The 23,587-nt window shown below is 38.5% G+C and overlaps 1 protein-coding gene across 2 annotated transcripts in view; it reads right to left on the bottom strand.

Annotated features, from left to right (window-relative positions):
* Nucleotides 1–23,587, bottom strand: part of LOC108552969 (protein turtle homolog A) — a 208,169-nt gene that overhangs the window by 12,082 nt on the left and 172,500 nt on the right. For both annotated transcript variants that reach the window (XM_017907725.1, XM_017907802.1), the window contains exon 3: nt 1,594–1,718. In XM_017907725.1, the coding sequence (XP_017763214.1) occupies nt 1,594–1,718 (125 nt within the window). The remainder of the gene's footprint in view (nt 1–1,593; nt 1,719–23,587) is intronic.

Below are 23,587 nucleotides of genomic sequence, written 5' to 3'. Positions count from 1 at the left end.
CTCATCTCTCTCTGTCGTACGACGAACCGCTACATTCGGGTAAAGTCGTGAGTTTGACGGGCGCCATTTTGGTTGCTCTCGTCTTGTAATGGCCGCACGAGATTTATGGACTTCGTATCGAGGGATCGTGTGCATTGAACGTGGTAGAGGAATTTAAGGACCATTTTAACGTTTGACGTCGAATTTTTACTTTTATGTACAGATGTAGATCCTTCATTCGAAATTAATGCATGTAATGGGTGTCCAAAATTCACGCAAAAAATAATTTTGATAGAAAACGAAGAAACTTTCATTATCATTGGAATATTGCTCAATAATGAAAATGTGTTGTTTCATCATGCAGCGCATCATTTTCGATATCACTGAACTGTCAGCTGTTAGGCTGCATGTTTCTCTTTGTTGGTAACACTTTATCGCACAAATGGCGCGAAATTCAAATCTTGCGTCTATATTGGGAAATCATTTACATAGGTGTAACATCATTTACATAGGTGTAACTCTTTTACTTGAAATTGTGGGTCTGGTGAATGTTGCGGTTCGTGTCGTAAGTTATACACTGTGCATAGATGATTCGTAATTTTATAATGGAACAATTGCGTAACAACATTTTGAGTTTTTGAGATAAGTAACCTGAAGATGTATTTTGGATTGCTAAACTCGGAAACAGATGTCGGGAACTAACGATACCATTTGCAACCGTAATACACAGAATTGGAGACTGATTCAAAGGGGATTAGTCTTTGCCATGCTTCACAATACGTTCAGTTCATGCTGGGAGTCGAAATCTCTGTAATCTTAGTACCTTTTCTTAATTACCCATCTTATCCAGGTTTAGTTAGAAAGTTCCATTTGTGTCTCTCTCTAGATATATATACCAAAAATCCTGCTTTAAATTATCTCTTGTTTAATGTGCACCCTTCTTTTAGGTAACGTGTACCAATTTTTGAATTTAAATTGCATCGATATTTTTGTAAAATATTTATATTCATTTCTTTAAAACTCTTTTTTCAGAAATTGTTTGGACACACCAATGCAACAATATAAATTTGGTAATTATGTACCAAACAACTTTACAACTTTGAAGAACAATGAAACATCGAACCTTAAGTAACCCATTTTAAGTAATTCACGACATATCTTAACAAATTTTGTATTTTAAATATGTTCAACTGATAGTTGGTACGTTCTAAACTTACGTTCCAAAAGTAGTGATAATATTTAACAATTTGCACTGGACTGGATCAGAATTGGAGAATGGGTTAACAGAAAGGAAAAAATCGCGTAGAAGCAAAGTAATTCCGAGCCAGAGACGGACTTGAAATGACGAATTTCGAAGCAACTTCATTAAAGCGGAAACTGAGAACTCACTCGATGCTTCCGTGAGAACACAGATCGTAAATTTCAAGATTTCACACAGCAGCGAGATTCTCAAGAACTATGGTCATCAATTATACTCGAATAAAGTTCGTACGAGAACTCCATCGTAAATTACAATTTCATTGCGTTTTTCGTGTTTATACTTATTTATAAATTATGAACATTTTCTCGTTGAATGCTTATTATTTATCTTTTATCGAGAAGAAAGATACTTACGGCATCGTTATGATTCCAGATTATGAAGGCTGGTGGCTCTGGACTAACGAGAATACACGTCAGGTTGATCGTGCTACCTCGATTAATGTATACGTCTGGTTCACCCAGGACTTCGGTTTTTGGTTCTGAAAAATATAACGAAGGATTCCATTGTAATTAAAATAGTTCCTCTCATTTGTAACATGATTTTTAAACAATTCCTTTAAAAACTGTAGCGAAAGTGATTCATGTTTAAAATAATTTGTGCAGTTCAGAAAATAGCTTAATAATCTTACGAAATTTTTTAATATGTAAAGAAACTTATTCCTGGATTCTTTGGTTGTGCTTCTTCACCTATGTGATAAGAGATAAGTATTACACGCGGACATGACATTTCACGAGTACCTATGTTTCATTCTTGGACGTTCTCTGTTCGACTAGTTCCATCGAAACAGAACACACGTGTACATCGTTTGAGAAAAGTTGTTGAAAATCGTATTTATCGTATTAAGAAGTGTCGACCACGTGGACGCCATGATATTTATAGTCAATTCTGTGCGCTGATCCATTTTGTAACCTTTTCGCGGAACCAAAGTGCGATGCGGTTGACTTGGCTCTTGTGCGCGGTTCGAAAGAGCACTTTGAGCTGGCTCATATAGAATATCCTGTCTCGCGTGTACTATCAAAGAGAAAAAGAGACACGGGAAGAGTAGCCCGTGGAGGAAGGTTGACAAGAGTATAGGCGACAGAGGAAGAAGACATGATGTAAAAGAGAAGGATCGAGGAAGAAAAAGGGAGAGAGGAACTTACTGAGGTGTGGTAGAAAAAAGAGTTTGGACTAGGGTGAACGAATCTGTACGGTTGTGTGCAAGCAATGCGTGTACATGTACGAGCGTATATCAGGGTGGGGAAGATGGGGAACTGAAGAGAGGTCACTGGATATAGATCGATGTGAATATTTTCCGGACGGCCTCCTCTCCGAGGATTGACCGAAATAACCGGGCACGATACTCTACGGCTTTGTGCAGCAGATGATACCAGAGACGACAGTTATGTGCCTGGCGATAACCTTTCGCTCTGCTTTCTTCCAGTGATCGGTCGCTCGGCATCGTGCTTGGTCGATCCTCTTTTCAAACAATCTGCCCTTTATCTTTCCTCTTCATTTTCACGCGCCCGTGTTTTTATCGTGTCAGGAAGGAGGGTAGTAATAGACAACGATTCGAGCAAAAACACTTTTGATCTTGTGGACTCAATAATCAGTTGATCTTAAGTATTTTTATGCATTTGTTCACCGAACAATGTCCTCAATTCTTCGTATAGCTTCCTCGATATCCTGTACATCTTTGGGATTAGTCTTGAAACGAGACTTTTGGTTTCTCTGTTCTTTATGCGAGCCTACCACCAGATGGCTCTGCTTTGTTAGGGCACTAGCCTCTTAAGGTACAGGATTGTTTGAGGAATACCTGCAATTGCAGTTATTTCATTTCTGATTGTACATTTCGATGATGATTAATGGTCCAAATTTTGTTTTCCTTCAGGTGATAGACGGTCAGGTGATAGAGGTTATGCAGACTAATCTACTGTGTTTGTGTAGGTTCTGTAAAAAATTTGGTAATTATCTTCCATGCTCTAAAATGTTCTTTTCCTTGAATTTTATACTTTAATTAGATGTCGTTTAATTGATTGTTACGCGATATAACTGCGTAGAATTCGTTCACACGAGTTACAGGTAAAGCTGGGCACGTTCATCCTGGTTTAAGAGAACAGTTTCGAAATTGTTTTCCATATCGATATTAATTTACCACGTGCCTATAGGATTAGAACTAATAAGCTCTCGAGCAATTATAAAACCCTAATATCTTGGACATTTAGTTCAACTTCCATTATCAACTTCTAATCTCTGTTTCATATCTTTTCGACCATACACAATTATTCCAGTCACCCGTCTGGAATTTCCCAATTATTCTTCATTATCGGGGATACGCTTGGCTCCTAAAAAGGATAAAAAACGAAGTAAAGAGTAAGTGGAAAAAAATGGTAGATAAAGGATTTTTCTATATTATTCTTTCCCCTACCACCCATTGCTCGCTAGCTGATTCTCACTTTCGTCCGGTTCGCTTCATTCGCGTCCCATTTCGGCTACAGATTTTACCCTTCCTTTCATTTTTGTTCCGCATTTCCTCTACGAGATCACTCATCGGGGCTATAGGAAAAGCGGCGCAGCGCCGCCAACGGCTCGATCGATATGAGGAATATACGCGAAGCGCTTTAACCTAGGTTAACCGCAGATGAAAGCTGAACTGGCTGGACGACGCGACGCGCCACGCCGCGGCCGTCCACGCGGACTGAAATCACGTATTGGCCGTCCAATAGGGTTCCCTAGCCTCGTACTTCCCGAAAGGTGTACCCGTCCCCTTCAGATTCTAATTAGTGACTCCGAGTGCTTTCGCTGAAGCGAACTGTACGTATAAACGGGACGTCAGCCCCTCCTGATTTGTCCCTTAACTCATCGGAAGGCACGAAACACGGAGGAATTTATCGGTTCCCCAGGTTTTCGATGACAAAGGATTTTCGGTAAGCTGGGATGATGATATTGATATTCATGGAAATATATCGGTTCGGACGTGCGTAGGAATATGACAAAGACGTAACTTGTAGGCGTAAGATATTGAAAGATTTCTATGCATGAGTTTGAAGTGAACACGAGTACCTTTTGTTTTCGCTTCATTGATACGAATCTGCCTGGGACATTAATCTTCCCGTGACACTGAATAATCTGCTATAGTACAGCGCCACTGTAGCCAATATCGGCACGAACGAAATATGAAGCCACTCCTTTCGAGTGGCGCTGCGATCGCAGAATTTTCGGCAATGAGTCTGTCTTGCTATGTACATCTTCAACGTGGTCAAAGTTTCGGTGTAATCAGAATACGAGAATATGGCGAGGTACAGTCAAATATTTACTCGCAATTATAGCAATTTTAGTATAGAGAGAAGTATACAAGGTGCTCGTAGATATTACGCTCGTATGTATAAACACGGAAGCTATTTTAGATTCAAATACTCACGGTCGCCCTTATATAACTGCGAAAATAGTGAAATTTCAGGATCATGAAATCTTATATAAATGTGAAAATACCAAAATTATTATCCGAATGAGATATGGCCTTTCAATTTAAGCTAAAATTTACATAAAATTAACGAAACAAAATAGAATTTTCGAAATGACTGCTGATTAAAGGGTTTCTAAGTAAATTTGCACATCTTCAATTTTCTTTAACTCATACGAACTCGGTATTTCATTTAAAAACATTGCACGGTACACAAGTAACAACGAAGTGACGTGGAGTAACATTTTAAGCCTAGCAGCTCAAGTATTAATCGCTACATCATTGAAATGGTACAGCGTCCAGTTGATAGGCACAAACACGGTTGACTGTACACAGATCGGCCGTTTCCAGATTAATTTCGTCGAGCAAGCAGGGAGAAGATGGTTGGAAGGGACAGTGGATGATGGAATTTCAACGGTGCTCGATCGATCTATCATCGGTTCTGTATCGTTGATCCCGGTATCGTACGGTGGAACGCTTTTGTACTTACGGGTGCTATTTGTTGAGGAGTCCACAAAGAGTACTTGCACGCTTCGTTGTTGACACTCGACCTAAATAAAGCACCGTTCACAATGACGCGATACCTATACCAGTGTTCCGCGTGAACACGCTTTCTGGCTGTCACATGGCAGAGAGACTGGACAGAGGTACCGACAGAGACGGGACGATAAGTAGGGAAGATGGGAGAAAGAGGGATAGATGAAATCGTAGCGATTGACGATTGTCCCATGGACCAGACGGTAAATTGCGTTAGACGATTCTCCAACGATGTACATGCCTGCCCCGAATACGGCTATTCGCTGGAAATGGAGGGTGATTTCGAACGAAATAGAAACTCCAGATATATACGGCCGAGGAAGAAAAGGATGCCGGGAAATATGGCGTTCGAGGCCAAATAAGAGAAGCAATCACAGGCAAAAGAGTTCCCCCGTGATCCGACCAGATACTTACGAGTATCTCGAGTACTTGTAAACGTAGCAGATGATTTTGTCCAACTACTAGGGAAAACGTGTCACTACGATAACCGAGTGGAAAAGTTATTTACAGTATTTCGTTTATTATTACTTTATTCGAATAATGCTATATTCCCTTGGAACATATTCAATTAATATCGTGCTCGATTTGTTTACCATGTGGTAAATATCGAAAGCTATTTCACAGTTATAAGAATTCCGGTGATTCGTTGGTAATTAATTAATTAATTTCCTTTAATTATGATGTAATTTGCTCCTTTTGTATGTTCGATTTGTAAATTGATTAGCATAGCTACTGCTTGGTCATTTCAATGTTTACCTTTATTATTGGTATTATATTTCCTTATATTAAATTATTCCAATTTATCTTACGTTTTGTTTATGAAACGTGACGATAATTTATATCTTTTCATAGTCATATATTTTCTAATTTTATATCTCACAATACCACTCGTCGCTTAACATAACTAGGAATGAAATAAATGACTGCTTCTTAAATTCACATAAAACCCTGACGATTGCCATCTATAGTAAAATTCTACCAAGTACTTATCAAAGAAACTATCCATACTAGCACGAGTTAGTAGGACGAAGTTCGAAGACCCATCGAACATGATTTCTCAGAAGAACAGGGTGCTCATTGGACTATGTCTAACACGAAAACTTCTCGTAGCTTCGACGCTATTCATCGGGTGGAATCGCTTTAAGATTCTCCACGGTCGTATCGCTGCAACGCAAAGGAAGAAACATTCGCGATCACTCGGTCTGAATAGAATTTATTAGTCGAAGTATATTCATGACATGGCTGTGGTTCTTATTCTCTCAACATTCCGCGAGAACTTCACTTGGATGCGACGGAAGTAGGTCAGTGGGATTTTCCATCCTTCTCTCTCATCTTGCCAGAGATTGAAACGACTGCACGTGTTCGGAACAAAAACGCGGCATGCAAATCGCTGTTCTTCTTTCTTCGCTTCTGTCGACTCGAGTGGCATCGCTAAACCGACAAATCAGTTCGCGTGGTCGTGAGTTTACATTCGAGACCTGCAAAGGTTCGTCCGCCGCCATGCTAGCGAGCGAGTGGAGTAGCATCGAAAAGGACGCCATCTACGTCAGTCGGTTGGCTGTGGCGCGAACGGAATGTAAACTGGACGGTTTCCCGACTCCCTCTTCTCCTTTTGTTTACGTTCGCGGCCTTGTCGATAAAGTGGCCAAAGCGGGACGAATTTTCGCTACCTTTTCACCATCTGGCCTCGGCTTTACTCATTCACATTTGCCACTGGTGAGTGAAGCATTCCCTTGAAATTATCGCGTGGTTGATACTTTTTTATTTTCTACAATTTAGTTCTCGTAGCGAATTTAGATTTATATAAATATTAACATCTCTTCGCTTCCATACTAGTATTTACAAACATAATATTAGTAATAAATATGTATCAATACTTATATGAGATAACAAATAAAAATAACTCATTACGTGTCAACCAAATTTAGTAATTGAGAAGTTTTGTATGATTTCTTGAAGGTTCGATATTTCAATATTATTAAAAGCTTTATATTTATAGTTATTTCGAATTTCCTCTTGACGAACTTTAAAAAATCACTGTGCATATGATTCTTTATCAATTCCGATTTCATAAAATATACACAATTACCTCCAAATTAGTTATCATTTTGTATCGTTTTCATTCTCAGAGGAACGTATTCCGTCTCTGATGACAGTTTGAATTTCCCGCGTCAGCTTTTACTATCCAGATTATACACCGATTTCACAAGGGGACGCTCGGAATTTCATTTGGCGAAAGGTATTTCGAAGTCGAAGATGTTTGACTTCGATAAATATTATGATTCCAAACTCGACAAACTTTTCAACCCTCTTTGAACCGGATAATATCCTCGACGTAGAAGAATACTCGTACGGAGACAGATTTCGTTCGGTATTGGTTCTCGCCTGAACCGAATATGAAAAGAGGTAGTATCGAGTCATTGGGATCGAGAAAGCATTCAAAGAACTTTCCCATCTTTTCCACACGGAAACTTTTCCCGTTTAGATATGCTATTTGCACTGGCTGTTTCCATTTTCTTTTCTTTTTTGCTTTTTCCTTTTTGCCTGCTATCAAAAATAGCAATTGCTTCTACGGGAGAAGGAAACATTCTGCTTTTTCCAAGAAAATCGAGGCTAAAGATGGAATGGCTCGATTCGCGTCGCGATCAATCGCTGGAACACATCGATTTTACGGAGAACCACTGGTCGATACTTCGGCGGAGCAAATGGGAATTAGTTCCTGGAAACTTCAGTGGATTTACATCGCAATTTTTAAATCGGTGGCAAACTTCTGTTCCACTGTGTCCATTTTCGGTTTTGTGTTACAGGGATATTTTTAATCAAACTATTCAACGTCATAAAACTTGGATGTTCTAAGATATATGGATGTAACTAGGAATTCAGCAATAAAAGCAACGGAGAAAATTGTTTGATAACATAAACGTATAAATTAATATCGCACGATTGGCTGTAATCTATTTTAATCTGTCATTTATTATTTATTATCGATATTTTATATTTTACGTGTGATATAATCGTTAATGCAACAACTAACCATCTCTGGTATGTTGTAAAAACGTGTAAGAATAGCGGGCGGAATGAAACGACTTACCATCAGTTTACAACGAGAATGGCTAAAATAGAAAATTGCATAAAATAAGATTAAATTTTTTCTGTACCCACTTCACATTTGAAGTTACGCTCGCACGTTCTAAAACACCTTGTCTGCCCTACCCCAAGCAGGAAAACGCGTTTTCGGGGAAAGATAATTGAAAGCTTTTACAAAATCCGCAATGCAGTGAAGCTCGCTTCGAAAATGAGGAAGGTAACCCTTAACACTTCGCAATTAAACGGTAAATCGCTTTTCAATTCATTTCCAAGCACACGTTCAACCGCTGTCCCCATAACGCATCTCGTAACGTTGATCACGTCTATCACCAGAAGGTTACAGCGAAGTGATCGCGTTTATCGACGTTTCTTCTCAAAGGATTCTAGGGATATGGTTCTAGTCTAAAATCTTCTGCGGTAAAGTTGGACAGCGTTAACCGCTTTTACCATCACTCCGAGCGAGACACGCTTATACATCGAGATTCGTGCGATGAGCGAGAGATAGCCGGTGCCAATAGAACGTGGAAACGCGAATCGTTCCGTAAGTTCGTGCAGTTTTTATCAGATGGCGGGCGTGTTCGACCAGTTTATCCCGCGCGTTTCTCGCGAAGCCATTCATATCTCGTCCAACTTCTTATTACTTTTTCGCCGGTAAATTTATCACGTTCGTCGTGTTTCCGACCATCGTGGGCTACGTTCTCCTCGCTTCGATTCCGCAAACACGCAAACAACCAGGAAATCCTGAGCCGACCAACTTTGATCTCGATATTAACTTTATTCGTCACGGACTCGTGGCGCCCCCTGCTTCTTCCCCGCCGCCATATCGTAAAAACGTTTCACTTGAGGAAATATTTGCCCGAGCTTTTCGACCACCGCGGGGCAAAAAGTCTCTTTTCCACGATGGGGGAACGCGCCGTTCCGACCCGTGAAATTTACACGCGTGTAGGTTTCCGTGCAAGGGATCTGCTTCATTTCTCGTACGATGCTTTCGAGTTAAAAAGCACGAGAGTGTGGTTTCCTTCGATGTGCATGCACGAGCTGCTTCGTTTCCGAGATACGGGATGAACCGAATAATTAACACGGATATCAAGGAAACTTGATATCGAGTACGTATCCATCTTGTTATTTCTTCGTTGTTTCATTAAATGTATCGTATTACTTTAAAGGGTAGGATAAGATAACAAATTAAACGCATATCTCAGGGAAATAAAGAATGTCCCAAAATTCACGCAAGAATTTAATTCTGCACCATTTGTGCGGTGCAGTGTTGTCAACGAAAAGAGAACAACAGTGTGACAGCTGACAGCTCAGGGTTATGAAAAATAGTCTTGTTAAGCAACATTTGCAATTCCTGATTAGAAACCTGTGTTTTTGATCAATATCACTACTTGCGTTTTGAACACCCTATAGATTTCTGATGTATAGCTACGAGTATAGCATTTCAATTATAGCATCAGCATCGATAATGCAATCAATGAGTAATTTGGAACATTTATTTAAATTCCTCGTTAATAAGTCACTCGGTGCAGTCTGTGTCATCCTACATTAAATACTGATAACAGCTGGTGTATTAAATATAGACGTATTCCCAATTTGACTATTATTCAATCCTTAGAGGTGAAATATACGTATTTGAAGCTTTAAGTGGCAATTTAATTCTAATTTGCAAAAGTAAACCATTTACTATTATCATTTTCCTCCTAATTAATTGAAAACTAATTTCATGAAGAGTGAACCCCATTTAAACTACGCCAAATAGCTTTTAACGAATAGCTCATATGAGGCACACCAAGTATTTATTATTATCTAAATATTATATAGCAGAACCTTCGTTACATGAACATTAGTTATACGAATATGCTATCATATATGTAGATATTCTGTTATTATGTGAATAGTGAGTTTTCAATTACAATATATCAGAAACATTACACATGTATACATACATATAAGTTAACACGCTACACTATTTGATATTAATAATAATTATAATTAGGTAACACTGTTGTCACAATTAATATTGCTATCATAATATGGCATAATGTGGAGGGTGCGAGGCAAATTTAGCATAAAAACACGATATTACTGAATCAACCATTACAATAAATTTGCTTCTTTAAACTTTGTTAAAGAGCAGGTTTGAGCATTATAATTTTTGCTTGATTATATACTCTACCAATATTATTCATAAACAAGTGATATAATTGAATAGCGAATAAAAATAGCTAACCATTTGTTCCATTGCATCTACCAATTGATTCACATAACGGAGATTCTAATTACAATATATATATATTCAAATCTTCATGTTCAATTTAAACTGTTTATTACTGTCACGTTGCTAGTAATTAATTAAAAATCGAATAAACCACATGATAGTCAAACTACCCAGTAACTCCATGGTCACTATCAGTCCTGTCAGCGTATCACACACTCTATTTAGCCCAGACAATCGATTATCAGGAAGTTCTCTTGTCCAGTAGGTTCGGTCGGTTTTCAAGGCCCGTTTCCAATAATCGGCGTTCCCCGAGTATTTCACGATGTGCAATTCCTCCGACGAAAGTTCCGAAGTAAGAGCGCGGAATCTCTCTCGATACACCCTGAAAGGGCAGACACACGATCCCGGGTCGTTTCACGTCCGAAAGTCGATTTGCTTCTCGCTGCTTCGAGGCTGGGTTCGAGCATCGCGCTTTCAAGGCGACATCTCCTACGGTCGACAGTTTTTCGCTTGGACGGCTAGAATTTTCAGCGCGGAGGGACACATCCTAGACGCTTCGCGGAGCGCGAACGACCGCGATGAAACGAAATTACATGGTCGCGTCGATATTCTCGGCCGTGCACACAGGAGCGTGGTGGCGCGCGAGACGTCGTGAAAACATCGGGTGAATATAGGTCTCGCGAACGTTTTTGTATAGTTCGTGCGAGAAATATAGCGCGCTCCTCGCACATTATTCACCAGTAGCCTATTCATCTCAGAATGCTCGCTTCGAGAGCTTATCAATCGATTATTAAACATCGACGCTTCCTTTATTGAATCAGTAGAGGGTAAAAAATCAACCTTTAATTTTATATCACGTTTTAAAGAATATAAGCCCATGAAAAATAGCGTAGAATTGTGGAGTAGGAGTTATTGGGATACTAAATGTAACAGTATAGCAAACGATTAATTGGCGTAGCACAGTAATATACTAATTTCTAGTAATATTAAATGGTATTTCAATCAATGCACAAGTAACAGCCAAAAACTCATCCAGAAGTAAACCACTATCGCCTTTTTCGAATTGTCAGACAGTCAAAACTAGTATAAGAATGATAGGCAACAACATTAAGGTCAAGGAAGTAATTCGTCGAAGCCTAACCTAAAATCTCGCGATATTAGACAAAGTAGAATAATAATCGCAGGGACCCGTCGAATGAAAGATTCTAAAAATGAAGTTCCATCGCTGGGAAATGTTTCGCAAGAGCGTTGGCCGTCCTAAATTCGTGGCAACGTCTACTGGGGAAGTTAACGTAAGCCATTCGCCGCTAAAAGCCCGACCACCATTTCCCACTGCCTCCTTGTTACCTCGCCCGCCATATATGCTTAACTCCGTTTCTTCGACCGTTACGTTTCCGCGTTCCCGCGGGTTTCTTTCTCGCTTATGGCTGTTCCATTCCTCGACCATACACGACCCGTACGTTTGTACCGTGTTGCCCTCTCAGAGCAGTCATGACCCAGAGTTCACCGTAAAATCCGCAAGTTTCCCGTTGAATGGGCAACCCTCGTTCATCCAGTACCCAACAAAACAGCGGAGTCGAGTCTTTTGACCTACGACCCGCGACGAGGATTTCTGAGAAGCTGAACCGAGCTTATGAAGACAGGGTAAATCGAGACAATAGTTGCCGAGGAACGATATGTTTTGTCTTGCGTGCTGAAGGTGCTCTAGAGGTGGGAACATGTGTCTAAGACTTCTTGTGGTATAGGAATGTAAAAAGTGAATTTAAGTCATGGAGTTCTATAATTTTCGCTAAGTTTATGAGATTGTAGTTATATAGTCTTCTATAGTTACAATACGTGCAGAGTTGTAAGCACATTCTATTGTTTAATAGTAGAATTATCAGATTACAGCACTTAAGTCTAATCTAGTATTTTTTTGTCAAGAAATAATAGTAGTATCAGTAGTATGAAGAAAATAAGCAGATGCATGTACATAATTACATTTCCAAACCTCATCTTGATAGGTGCCGTATTTCATAGACATCCACTATAAGCACTAATCCATACGAATACTGTTCATATATTATTTAATTATTATTTTACACGTGTAATTAAAATACTAATATTCACACTACTATCCTTTCTTCAACGATTAATTGCTGACATCTTTAGTAGAAGAACTTGCAGCTTAAAATCCTCCTTGACAATCAGGTTCGGAACCTAGAAGATCTACATCTGGCTCGCGACTCATAATCGTATTAAAAAGTAGAATATGCTCTCATCCATCTCACTTCATTTCTTTTATCATCATCTCACACAAGCACGAACTCAGTTCAAAACCAGGACAAATAGAGCGACATAAAGCAACTTCATTTCTTTCACCACCATAAACTGCAGAATAGACCAAGAGTCATTTCCCTCTCGAACATCAAAGTTTCATCTCTAATCATTCTTGCGTAACTCCGAGAACAACAGAAACATCTATTTACACTACTCCCGTTGCAAGTATCCAACCCATAAAACGCCATACTCTTCTCTCATCTTTACCTATACCTACTACCGAAGTTCCTACATCTTGTAAACTTGTCTGGAGCTATTCGTTTCGATGGAACCGCAATAAGAACGTATACCTATTTCCTAGTGTCCGATATTTTCCCTAAAACTGTAACTATAGGGACACGAAGGAAGTAAGGGAGCATCGCGTTCAGGAGATAGGCTTTCCGCCGAGTCAAAAGCTCCAGCGTCGCATATGGAAATACAAGGATCCTATGTATAGCGTTGGGGACGTTTATATTTCGGGAAATTGAAATTTGCTCGTCCTGCTTTTATCGAATCAGGAGATTGGACGTAGCCAGGATTTTTGAACGACGCGTAACCTTTACTGGAAAAATATACAGAGGCTATGCTTCAGTTCCGTCAGAGTTTCCGTGCAGAGATTGATATCTACGCTTAGAAATGTGTCATACGGGAACGATTATTGCAATTTCCTTTCGTCCATCCTTCTATCCTCTACAGGCCCCCCGGTATTAGCGAAATGGAAATTTTTTGACTCCGATGTTGAGCAGAGGAGAGCGTTTAACTACGGGGAAAGTATGTCAGATCGACTGAATTTTTCATCCCGCTGGAAGTTTCATAAAGTTCGAAAAATTCGGGGAAAGGGAACATCCGTGGAACGAGCACTTTCTCCATTTCCTTGCCTCCTTTAATTCCCTTTACCATCGGGAGATCGGACGATTTCATCGATCCTGTTTCCCCTTCCTGGGGCGAGGGAAGCCTCGACGAGATGGTAATTTCAGTTTCAGATTGAAACCAGCCTCGATTTATTAAAATTATTGTGGCCTCCGGCGAAGTTCGCCATGAATTTCCAAATGACCGTAAACCGCGTATTTGCTTTGAAATCGAGTACCATCTTCGTGCAGTTCTAGGTTAGCTCTCATGCGAATATTTTTCTTATTTGGCTGCTTTGAAGAACGCGAATGTACGCAGAAATTTAATTCATTTATATTGCGGTGAAAGATAAATATATTCCGTGATTTTTTCAAGTTTTTCAAATGCAAATATCCTTTAGGTACATAAGACAACAGTATGAATAAGACACAAGACGAAAACGAATAATTTGATAATTCGTATATATTTTTGGCTTCTAAAATTTTATATGTACATAACTTATTTGTTTGGTGAGATCATAAGCGAAAGTATAAATATTACGTAGAGATAACTTATCAAAAATTGAAATTCTTTTGAAACGAAATTCAGTACTACTATGTTGATAGCTAATTAATAAGGGTGAAATAAAAGATCAGTAACAGTTTTCCAACTGCATTGCAGTTTATTAAATAGCTAAAAGTTAGACCCTAGAATAAATACCTACAATATTCAGAGTGCCTGACTGTCAGTGCCATCTACGGAGTCACTGCGGCCACCTATCGACGGCGTCGCGAAATACAATTGTCCACGTTCTCTCTGTCTCTCAAACCAACGACAAAACGTTACGGTTGATTCAATTAATGCAATACTTCCATCCATGTAATACTTTCGCCAAAATAATAACACTCGAAAGCAATAATCACACAGGCACTTATGTAAATATTGCATCCATTGTTTCAAGAAAATTACTGAATCGTTTCGTCTGAGCTATCCGTTTACACGAAAGAAACAAAGAGACCGAGAGACAGAAACAAAGAGGATGGAAAATGGAGGAAGGTAAAGACTTAGATGGTTGCATTTTCCGCGCAATACACAGGAGTTCAATCAAAAGTAAACGAAAAGGAAAAAAAAGGGTACATTGTTGCCGCGCACGCCCGGCTTTTTCCCTATTTTTAGAGCCACTATTCTTTGAGCCCCTGACGACGCGTATAGAGAGTCGCTCCTGTCGCAAAATCCCCGAAGGGCAGTTACGTGGGTGCATACCTAATCAGAGAGACGTCCTGCAGAATGCTTGAAAGCTTGGAATCTCGTGATTCTTCCCATCTCGTGCCAAGACATTCGTGTACCTTTGTTAGACACGTTCCTAAAGGACAACGCAAACTGTCATTCCGCGAACGTACTCGCTGTGGACCCCTTGCAATTCACCACGAGAGGAACGCTTTCTGCTGCTCGAAAGTATTAATTTTCCAGGCACAGCAGCATCGATTCAAAGTTCCCGTTGCTAGTCTGAAGGTTCCCGAATGAAAGATTGCTCCTTGGGCATTTCGCAAACAAAGAGACCGTGAAACGTTTAGTTTAGAGAGATTTGGATGGGACTGGTTGTGGTTGATGCGTTTTACGGAATCAGATCATATTTTGGTAATTTTTGAATTACAGAATAAAATTCGTGTATTGTATTGTATAAATATTAAATTCAATAACTGTTTCAATTATTGTGCCTTTTTAAAGAACTGTGCTAGTTGGGTGTTGATCAAAATTGTTGGAGCGATTGATTACGTGAAAGAAAAAATGATACATTTATAAATTGCATATATAATGTATACAATATAATAAAACAGAAATTAAGAAATAAATTTCAAGAATGAAATAGTTAATTCGAAATAAACGGAAGATAAAATAAATTACAGAGTCTTCGTAGCTGCTTTGCAGGTAATATCTAAATAGTATGTAGGTAGTATTAAATTGTCAGCTATTGACTTCCATCACCATACCCAAATTTAATCCATGAAAAGCACCATAATGTAAATGATCACTCTACATCAATCTACAATCAATGCCACGTTCACTGAACTGTACGTATATAAATTTCTCCAAATTTCCTCGAATTTTACACGTATTTCTCAACAAAGTAATAGATTACATTACTGCATATGAAACCGAATCAATAACCACAATAAACATCACGTTACATTATTCCTCTAATTTCCGAAACAATTCGTCAGGGTGCATATCTTTGCCATGCAGGAATAATACTGGCGTTAAAAGAGGTTGCTTTATGTACTAGTAGGATCCTGAATTCACTTGGACCACAACGAGCCTGAAGAGGCAGACAGGGAAAAGGAACGCGTGGTTACAAGCGGAGAAGAATGCCTAACGACTAGAAGATGAGCACGTCCGCTGATAAGTCGAGCCTTTACAAGCTCAGCTGGCGAAAAGACGCTGACAACAAAGCTGAAGAGGAAGAGAAAAGCAACGGTTTCGCTGTACGAAGCACCATCCTTTATCAGTCATTCGTGATTCTCGCTGGCTGTGTATTACTGGTCGCCCAGGGCTGCCAACCGGCCTCTTCTTCCCTGCTTTGGGGCACGTTTCACGGAAGAACGCTCCATTCTTCCTCGTTGTCAAACAGAAACAAATATTGTTACGTTCCTGCCGGATATTCCTATCTACATTTACGCGCAACTAACTGTACCGTGTTCCCTCTAATGAACGAACTTCCTTAACCGCATCGACAGATATTAAATTCGTCTTATGCTCGCGGGTTACTGCGAGGTATAAGGGAGGCATGAGATAGTCTTGCATCCGGTTAAACAGTTCATGCAAGTAACTCGCGATTATTAAGTTTGGCTCATGAGTTGGTTGGAAATTTTCATTTAATAGAAGCGAAGGTTTGTAGGAGGTGTAAAATATGGTGTGTTAGGTTTAGGACCTTTTACTTCCATTGCTGTCATCGATATAAGTCTCGTGACCAGGTTGAAGACGTTTATGGCTGGGTGAAATGCTCAGTCTGCGAGGATGGTGCACTTTTATATTTTACTGAAATATTTATTTTCAGCGGATAAGAGATTAGTGTGGAAAATTTGTTTTGGTAAATTACCACTTTAGTGTCTCGTGAATAGTGTTTGAAATATTTCATGTTATATGAGTTGAAACATATAGTGTTGTTTGGAGAATTATATAATGTTGAAATAATAGAAAGAAGACGGCAGTTCCACTCGGCTGCGCCAGATGGTAGGCGCTATGGGTGCATCGACATCGGTCGTCCATCTTTAATTTTCATAACCTATGATCTTTTCCTACTTCCTATGTTTTTCCTTTTTTAGTTATGTTATGCTGTTTTGTTACTCATGCGCTGAATTATTAAGTATTGCAGTAATATCATCCTCTATCATTATTAAATTACAGCTCTATTTTATAGTTATGAAAGCGTTGTTATTTACACATTTATGATTCACATGTCATATGACATTGAAATTGTATAACGTAAAAATTACATGCTATGAAAATGATATAGTTCGGAATAATACAATTAAATACGAAATAGATGTATAATATTTAGTAAAATAGTAAATAGAAGTAAAACAGAGGGTGATAGTTTAGTGAAATAATTTGACTACAACATCGATCTATTAGTAATTAGGTTATACGATGAAAAAATCCGAGAAAAATGGTATCGCGAGATATCCCCAGCCACGGGCATGTTTTCCCAGTGGAAACAGAGGGATACTGATATATCGTTCACAACACTGTCAAACCGTTTTGAAATCAATTTCTCAATTTTGTTGAAATCAATTTCTCTCGGAAAACGGGCGATTCCTGCTTCGTGATCAGACTTTAACTAGAACCATCCGCTTGTCAATTATGCGTAACAGCAATCGAACGTTTGCGTTCGACTGTGCTGACGTGTTAGTGTCGCTTGTTAAACAACAAGATTGACAGATTCTACTATAGACGTGATAGAAAACACATGTTTCTCGCTTTACCGCGAAAAAGAATTCCCCAATTTTCGCATCGCGTACGGTCCAGGAATTTTTAATTACGAAACTGGATTTGTGACTCGCTAACTAGAAATGTGCACTGTAAATTGTAATATCGATGTTTCTTTAATTTAATCTCACGCGAAGCTTTATAAAAAGGTCGTTCAAATTTAATTTAAAACCGTAGAGAGATGTTTATTCTGCAGAAAATTACATTTCTAATTTTGAAAGAAATTGGGCCGCGTTCCTTGGCATCCTTTTCTACGTAATTACTATATCAAAGTTGCACGAATTCACTGAAACTTGAATTAATTTTCAAAATCAAATCAAATCAAATAAACTAAAATATAGTAAATAATAAAGATATAACAGTGAATCGGAACCAATTGGAGTTGAATACCGTAAGAAAAAGAATAATTTGAAATAGAATAATTTAAAATAAAATGCGGAGAATGGAATATAAATTGTGCCTAAAATCCCTCGACATATTTCTCCATCCAGGAACTTCGATATTTTCCTATCTTTAATCCACACCATCCGTTCGCGAAGAAAGAGTAATCACGTGCCAGTACATTTTAAAAAACAAATAAATATTCGAGAAGATAAATGTTCTGCGTTTACGCAAATGGGATGTCTCACACGGCGCCATTTATTCGGTTGAAAAATCTGGGAAGTCTCAACAAAGATGGCGCAGAGACGTCAACCGGTCGAAGACTGCTGTGGACTTATTTTATATATCCCTGCCATTACTCTGCCACGTTAACGTCCTTCAAAAATTTTGTCGTGCGAGGAACACTTTCACATTATCTTGTATCATTGCGATGTAAAGATCGTATATCGTATGCAGTTAATTCGAAGGTAGAAATTTTACAAAGCGACAATGAGGACGAAATTCGGCCGATATTAGATCTGACAATCACTATCTGACCTGATTGTAAAAATGGAACTGCTGGTGAAGCACTCGTAGAAATTGTCAAATTATTTCGTTTGCCAGTCGTTGCACGATCTCGCAATTAGATTCCCTGCGTGGAATGACAACTTGTTTCTTGCTTGAGTGGCAGCTGATATTTGTCAGGCAGAGGGAGAGACAGTTGAACGGCTAATTTAGGTTTGGAAGCAAGTTTAAGTCGGGACCGTGCCCATTAATATCTTGATCGAAACAATTTAGGAATCACAGTTGACAGACAGGTAAGTTTCAGGTACGTTATTAAAGGAAATTATCGTGGAATATCGTCACGTAGAGTTGTTCATTACTTTGAAACTTTATTAAGTACGATCATGAAATCGTGCATTTTGCATGAAATTATGTAATGTACATGATACCAATGTTCGAAGACGTTGACGTCAAAATTGTTGGAAAATGAAATAAAATGTTTTGCAATTTGTGAACTAAGGATTGATTAACACTGTCAGGAAAATGTGTACGCCATCCTCATATAACGTAGAGGTTAGGTTTTAGAAGATGGTCAGATTATGCACATACCAAATATAGAAGAACTTATATCTACATTAGTACACATGAATACTCTACATTATCTGAACGTTACTTTTATTTATACTTTGATAAAATGTTCATTGAACAAAAAGGTTTTGCCACATAATACTTTCGAAAATTGTTCTAATTCATAATATAGTAAAGAAACCGAAAAATTACCTTTTCACTATTCAGTGTTCTTCGACGCCATTTTATGCTCACTACGCAAAGACTTCAATCACGTTTACTTATTGCAAAATCCAAGTAATTGAAATATATACACGATTCGTTATGGTATATAATTTATAAGGAACGAATAACGGGGAGATATCAAAAATAGTCGCCTGGCCAGCGATCGAAGCCTCTGCCGTAACTCTCAAAGTGGCAGTTCAATTTTCCCGTAGATGTCGAGGCGACATCCGGTAATTAAATCTGTAGCAAAGCTGGCCGAGCAGAAAACAAGAAGGAACCCTAGCTAGATCGGCCGGTTTTCCCTTCCACTGAACACGGGGAGTCGCATAAAAGAGCTTGTCGCGTGAGAGCCTGTAAGACATCTCTGTTTTTGCACAATTAATCGAACCCACCTCCAAGGCGCGGTAAAAGTCGCGCTTAGCACCAATTAGGGTGGCCGTGCGAGGTCTTCCCGGCGACTTCCGGTGACAGAGCGATCATTGTCTTCGAAACTTTCGTCCGTCTCTCTGAGTAGCACAATATATCTCTAGATTTCCCTTCTTGGTCCGTCCTTCCCCGTACTTTTCATCCCTCCTTCTTCGCTTCTTTCATCCCTCTGGATTCCATCTGAACTTTCTCCCCGAGCTTTCCACCGAGCGTGAAGTCATATTTTATGCCGACCCGTACCCCGGTTGCATGAACGAACAATAACGCGGAAGCACCGGTTCTCAAAGCGTTCGAAAGACTGCGAGAAGTGGCTCCAAATCGTGTGGCGATTGAACCTACGAAGGTTTCGTTGATTAACCTCTTTACCTATCGACCTGCTTAGAGTTCATTGTGAGTGTGGAATGGTATTCGTTAAATAAATCACCGAGATATAATCACTGTTATACCTTCTCACGAATTTTGTACTTGGATTAGAAACGATAAGGTATGAAACGCGAGAAAATATTGAAACGAAATGAAATAATACTAGTCGAGCGCGACATAAATTAAAAAATAAGAAGTTTTAATACTGATTCATCTTTTGTTAATTGCGACAGCCTTAAACCGATGTTCCGATTAACTCACTAGCGCCACCACAGCTCACATCTGCAGTAAATTGACCGAAATTGAAGTAAATGTCATACATATCTGATTTAATCTTGGAAAATCTTACAAACACTGTTTTAAACATCCTAGTTTGACATACATAGAACATATTACAATTACAGAAAGCAGGAAATGTTTTTTCCAAAAAGGTTAACGTGATCGTAAGTTCATGGAATAATAGGACTATTTCAGAGAAACTACTATTATGTTATTTAAATGTCACTAAATATTTCGAAGGAATTATATGTACAGGTACTTCGTAGCTTTACCACACGTATGGTTGATAGTTTCATTAGAAACCTGCCTTGACAGAGCATCGGGTAGAGTAGCTTTTGATCTATCTACATAGAGACACGAATGCATTTCTTTTCGTAGGGAATGTCTTATCGGAGCACGAGTTGAATTGTTCGTTGTAAAGTGGTAATTGGTTGGCTTGAATCGAGCTTAGTTAAAAGTGGTGGTGAAATTGATTGTCGGCGACTATCGCGATGCTTCATTAACCCTAATCGGCGACTATCATCTCGCGGAAAACGTACCGACCGCGGTAATTGCGTCCCTCGACACACTCTAAGTTACTCGGCCGATAAGACAAAGGGGATCGTTCGTAACAGTGGAACGTGTCATAGAGTGCTTGCTGATTACCTCTATCGTGATTAAGCAGATGCCATTGCAATTGTTTTATAACGTCAGAGAAATTCCTCAACACGAGAGTAATAGTTGTTACAATACGTGAAATCGAAAAGTTGTGAAATAATGAAAAGCAGTTTTGAAAACTGTTGTAGCATGGATTTCAGTTCATCGAAATCGAGTTTCAAAGAAGCATTATTTTCCTATTTTTATGAAGCATTTCAATCAATTATCGGAGCGATTTTGGTTATGGTATCGATATTTTTTGAAATATCGATTTCAAGTCGATCCCCTTTTTGAGTTAGTGAAATTAATACGTTTGTGTATGGAGATATATGGGGATGTATACAATATTTGATATATGAGGATGTATATGTATATGTATTGAAATTGTAATTGGAACTTGATATTTTAAAAATTACTGTTGCTACAATTGTGATATGGTTTGTCGTAACAGAAATAGTTATATGACTGTCATTGCAGTTCTGCAAAACTATTTTGAAAAACACTATGAAGCTCTACTCTTCAATTTCTTTTAAATTTCTCAGATCTCCTTTGGGAGTAGGATAATCGATTTCAATGAATAAGTCTCCTTTATATCGAATAGAGTAGCATTTTAGCTAATATTGTAAAAGAATTTCATCGGGTAAAAAGGAGATAGAGGTAAAAGTTCTTTTTTCTTTTTTAAATGCTATTTTTACATACTCGATAAATATTTATGTCATGTAATAAATTGCAATACAATACACTTTCGAATACGATTGTTTTTCGGTAACGATGTAGCGGTTTAGAAAAAATACATCGACTCGAATTCCGCGGTTTGGGAGAATTTGTGCAGATTTAGGGAAACATAGTGCAAAAAAAGAAACGATAAAAACAATTGGAAGAGCAAAACTTTAAACTACCTACAAAACAAAACCGTGAGCATCGCGAAAATAGAGCTTGTGCACACTGTGCAGTTGAATTTCAATTGGTGTTACAATGAATTTAAAATTAACAATTTATCCCGTATATTTTTAGTTCACAGATGTATTTAAATAATAGCAGATATTTAATATTTTAACGTTGAAATTTTGTTTATTATAGTACTGGGGCTCATGAATATTGCCATCCAAGAGCATCAGCGGATATTGCAAGGAAAGTCAACATTGCAGATATGAATATCTGTAGTAGAAAATGTATACAAATACAGAAAGCAAATTACTTTTATGCTTGCAAAGTTGTAGAATTAATTTTCAATTAATTTTTCAATTTATCAGTATGAATTACAAAATGTGTACATAGTGCAAACTGCTAGAGTATTATCACGAACATCTGTTACACATCGAGAAAATTAATTCATAAATATTAAAATTTAATTGTGGAATGAAACATTTTTGAAATGTTGCCAATAGTGATGTTCAAAATAGCTGAGGTTGGAGCGCCATCTGTCAGAGCAATATTAAAATGGAATACTATTCTCTCTCTTTCCTTCAGTGCTATCTATTTCCATCCATTTCCTTCGTCATAATTATATAAATATTATCTGAAAACTATATGAACTATTTGAAAATTGGTACACAAAAGGTATAAATGCAGGTAAACTTTTTACTGCCTCACAGGTAGTCGATAAACTATCAGGTTTATTCGCTTTTTGTGGTTGTGACTCCATCCGCTGATAACCCGTTGCAACTAGTATATACCTGCACAACCGTATAAAGTTTGTTGCCATAAACTTTGATGGATCCGTCGACGTAGTAAATATTAGCGCAGTTCGCTAAGACACGACGCACCGCCACGTAAGTGGTGCACTAATGAGAGAAACAAACCGTATTGTTCGCGACACAGTTGTCGACGAAATTGCTAATTAGCAGAAACGCAGAAACTCCGGCTTTCGTTAATTGTGCCGGTGAATTAATTTATCGTCTCGGTGTTCAAGACGCGGATTAATCTAGACGGGATCCCCGGTTTAGACGACAGCACCCTCTACATCCTCGGAAAATTCATCGTTTCGTCGAGAACGAGGAAATTTTTCGTCCAGCCTCGTTCCCGAAATGGCTCACCGTCGACTGGCAGTAGGAAATCAATAGTTTTTGCTTCGTAGATGACATTTTGAGATTTCTGTGCAACTCGTCCGTTTTTGGTATCACATAACCTCGTAAAAATGGAACGTCCCGAAACTCCTTTTTACGATTCGTAGTATAATGGAAAAGCTTCAAAAACTATCCAACCTGTATTTCTCCTTTGAAATAATCTATGGAAACGTAGATTCAATCGTCGTTGAATTTATAATCAAACCTATATAACGCTTAAATATTTCCCTTTGAAATTTCCTTTTTTCGCCGTTCCATGCTCCGATATGTTATTCACGTTCGTTTTGAAATATATACATTCATACTACGTCTGTTCCAGAGATACTGTACGATACGTGTACACGGTGATGAGTGGTGTATGAATATAATGATATTGTAAAATTTCGAATATAAAGCAAAAATATCGAGGCAACGGTAAACAAAAAAAGGGCGAAAGTCAAAATGATGGTCATGTCGACAGCTTCCGCGTGAAAATTAATTTCCGTTACAAAAAGAGAGAGGTTAAGAGAAAGAGAGAGAGAGAG

Source organism: Eufriesea mexicana, unplaced genomic scaffold (genome assembly GCF_001483705.2).
Source record: "Eufriesea mexicana isolate 0111107269 unplaced genomic scaffold, ASM148370v2 scaffold4744748211, whole genome shotgun sequence".
NCBI lineage: Eukaryota > Metazoa > Arthropoda > Insecta > Hymenoptera > Apidae > Eufriesea > Eufriesea mexicana.
Note: the sequence above shows the minus strand (reverse complement) of the source record. Positions and strands in the feature narration are given on the sequence as shown.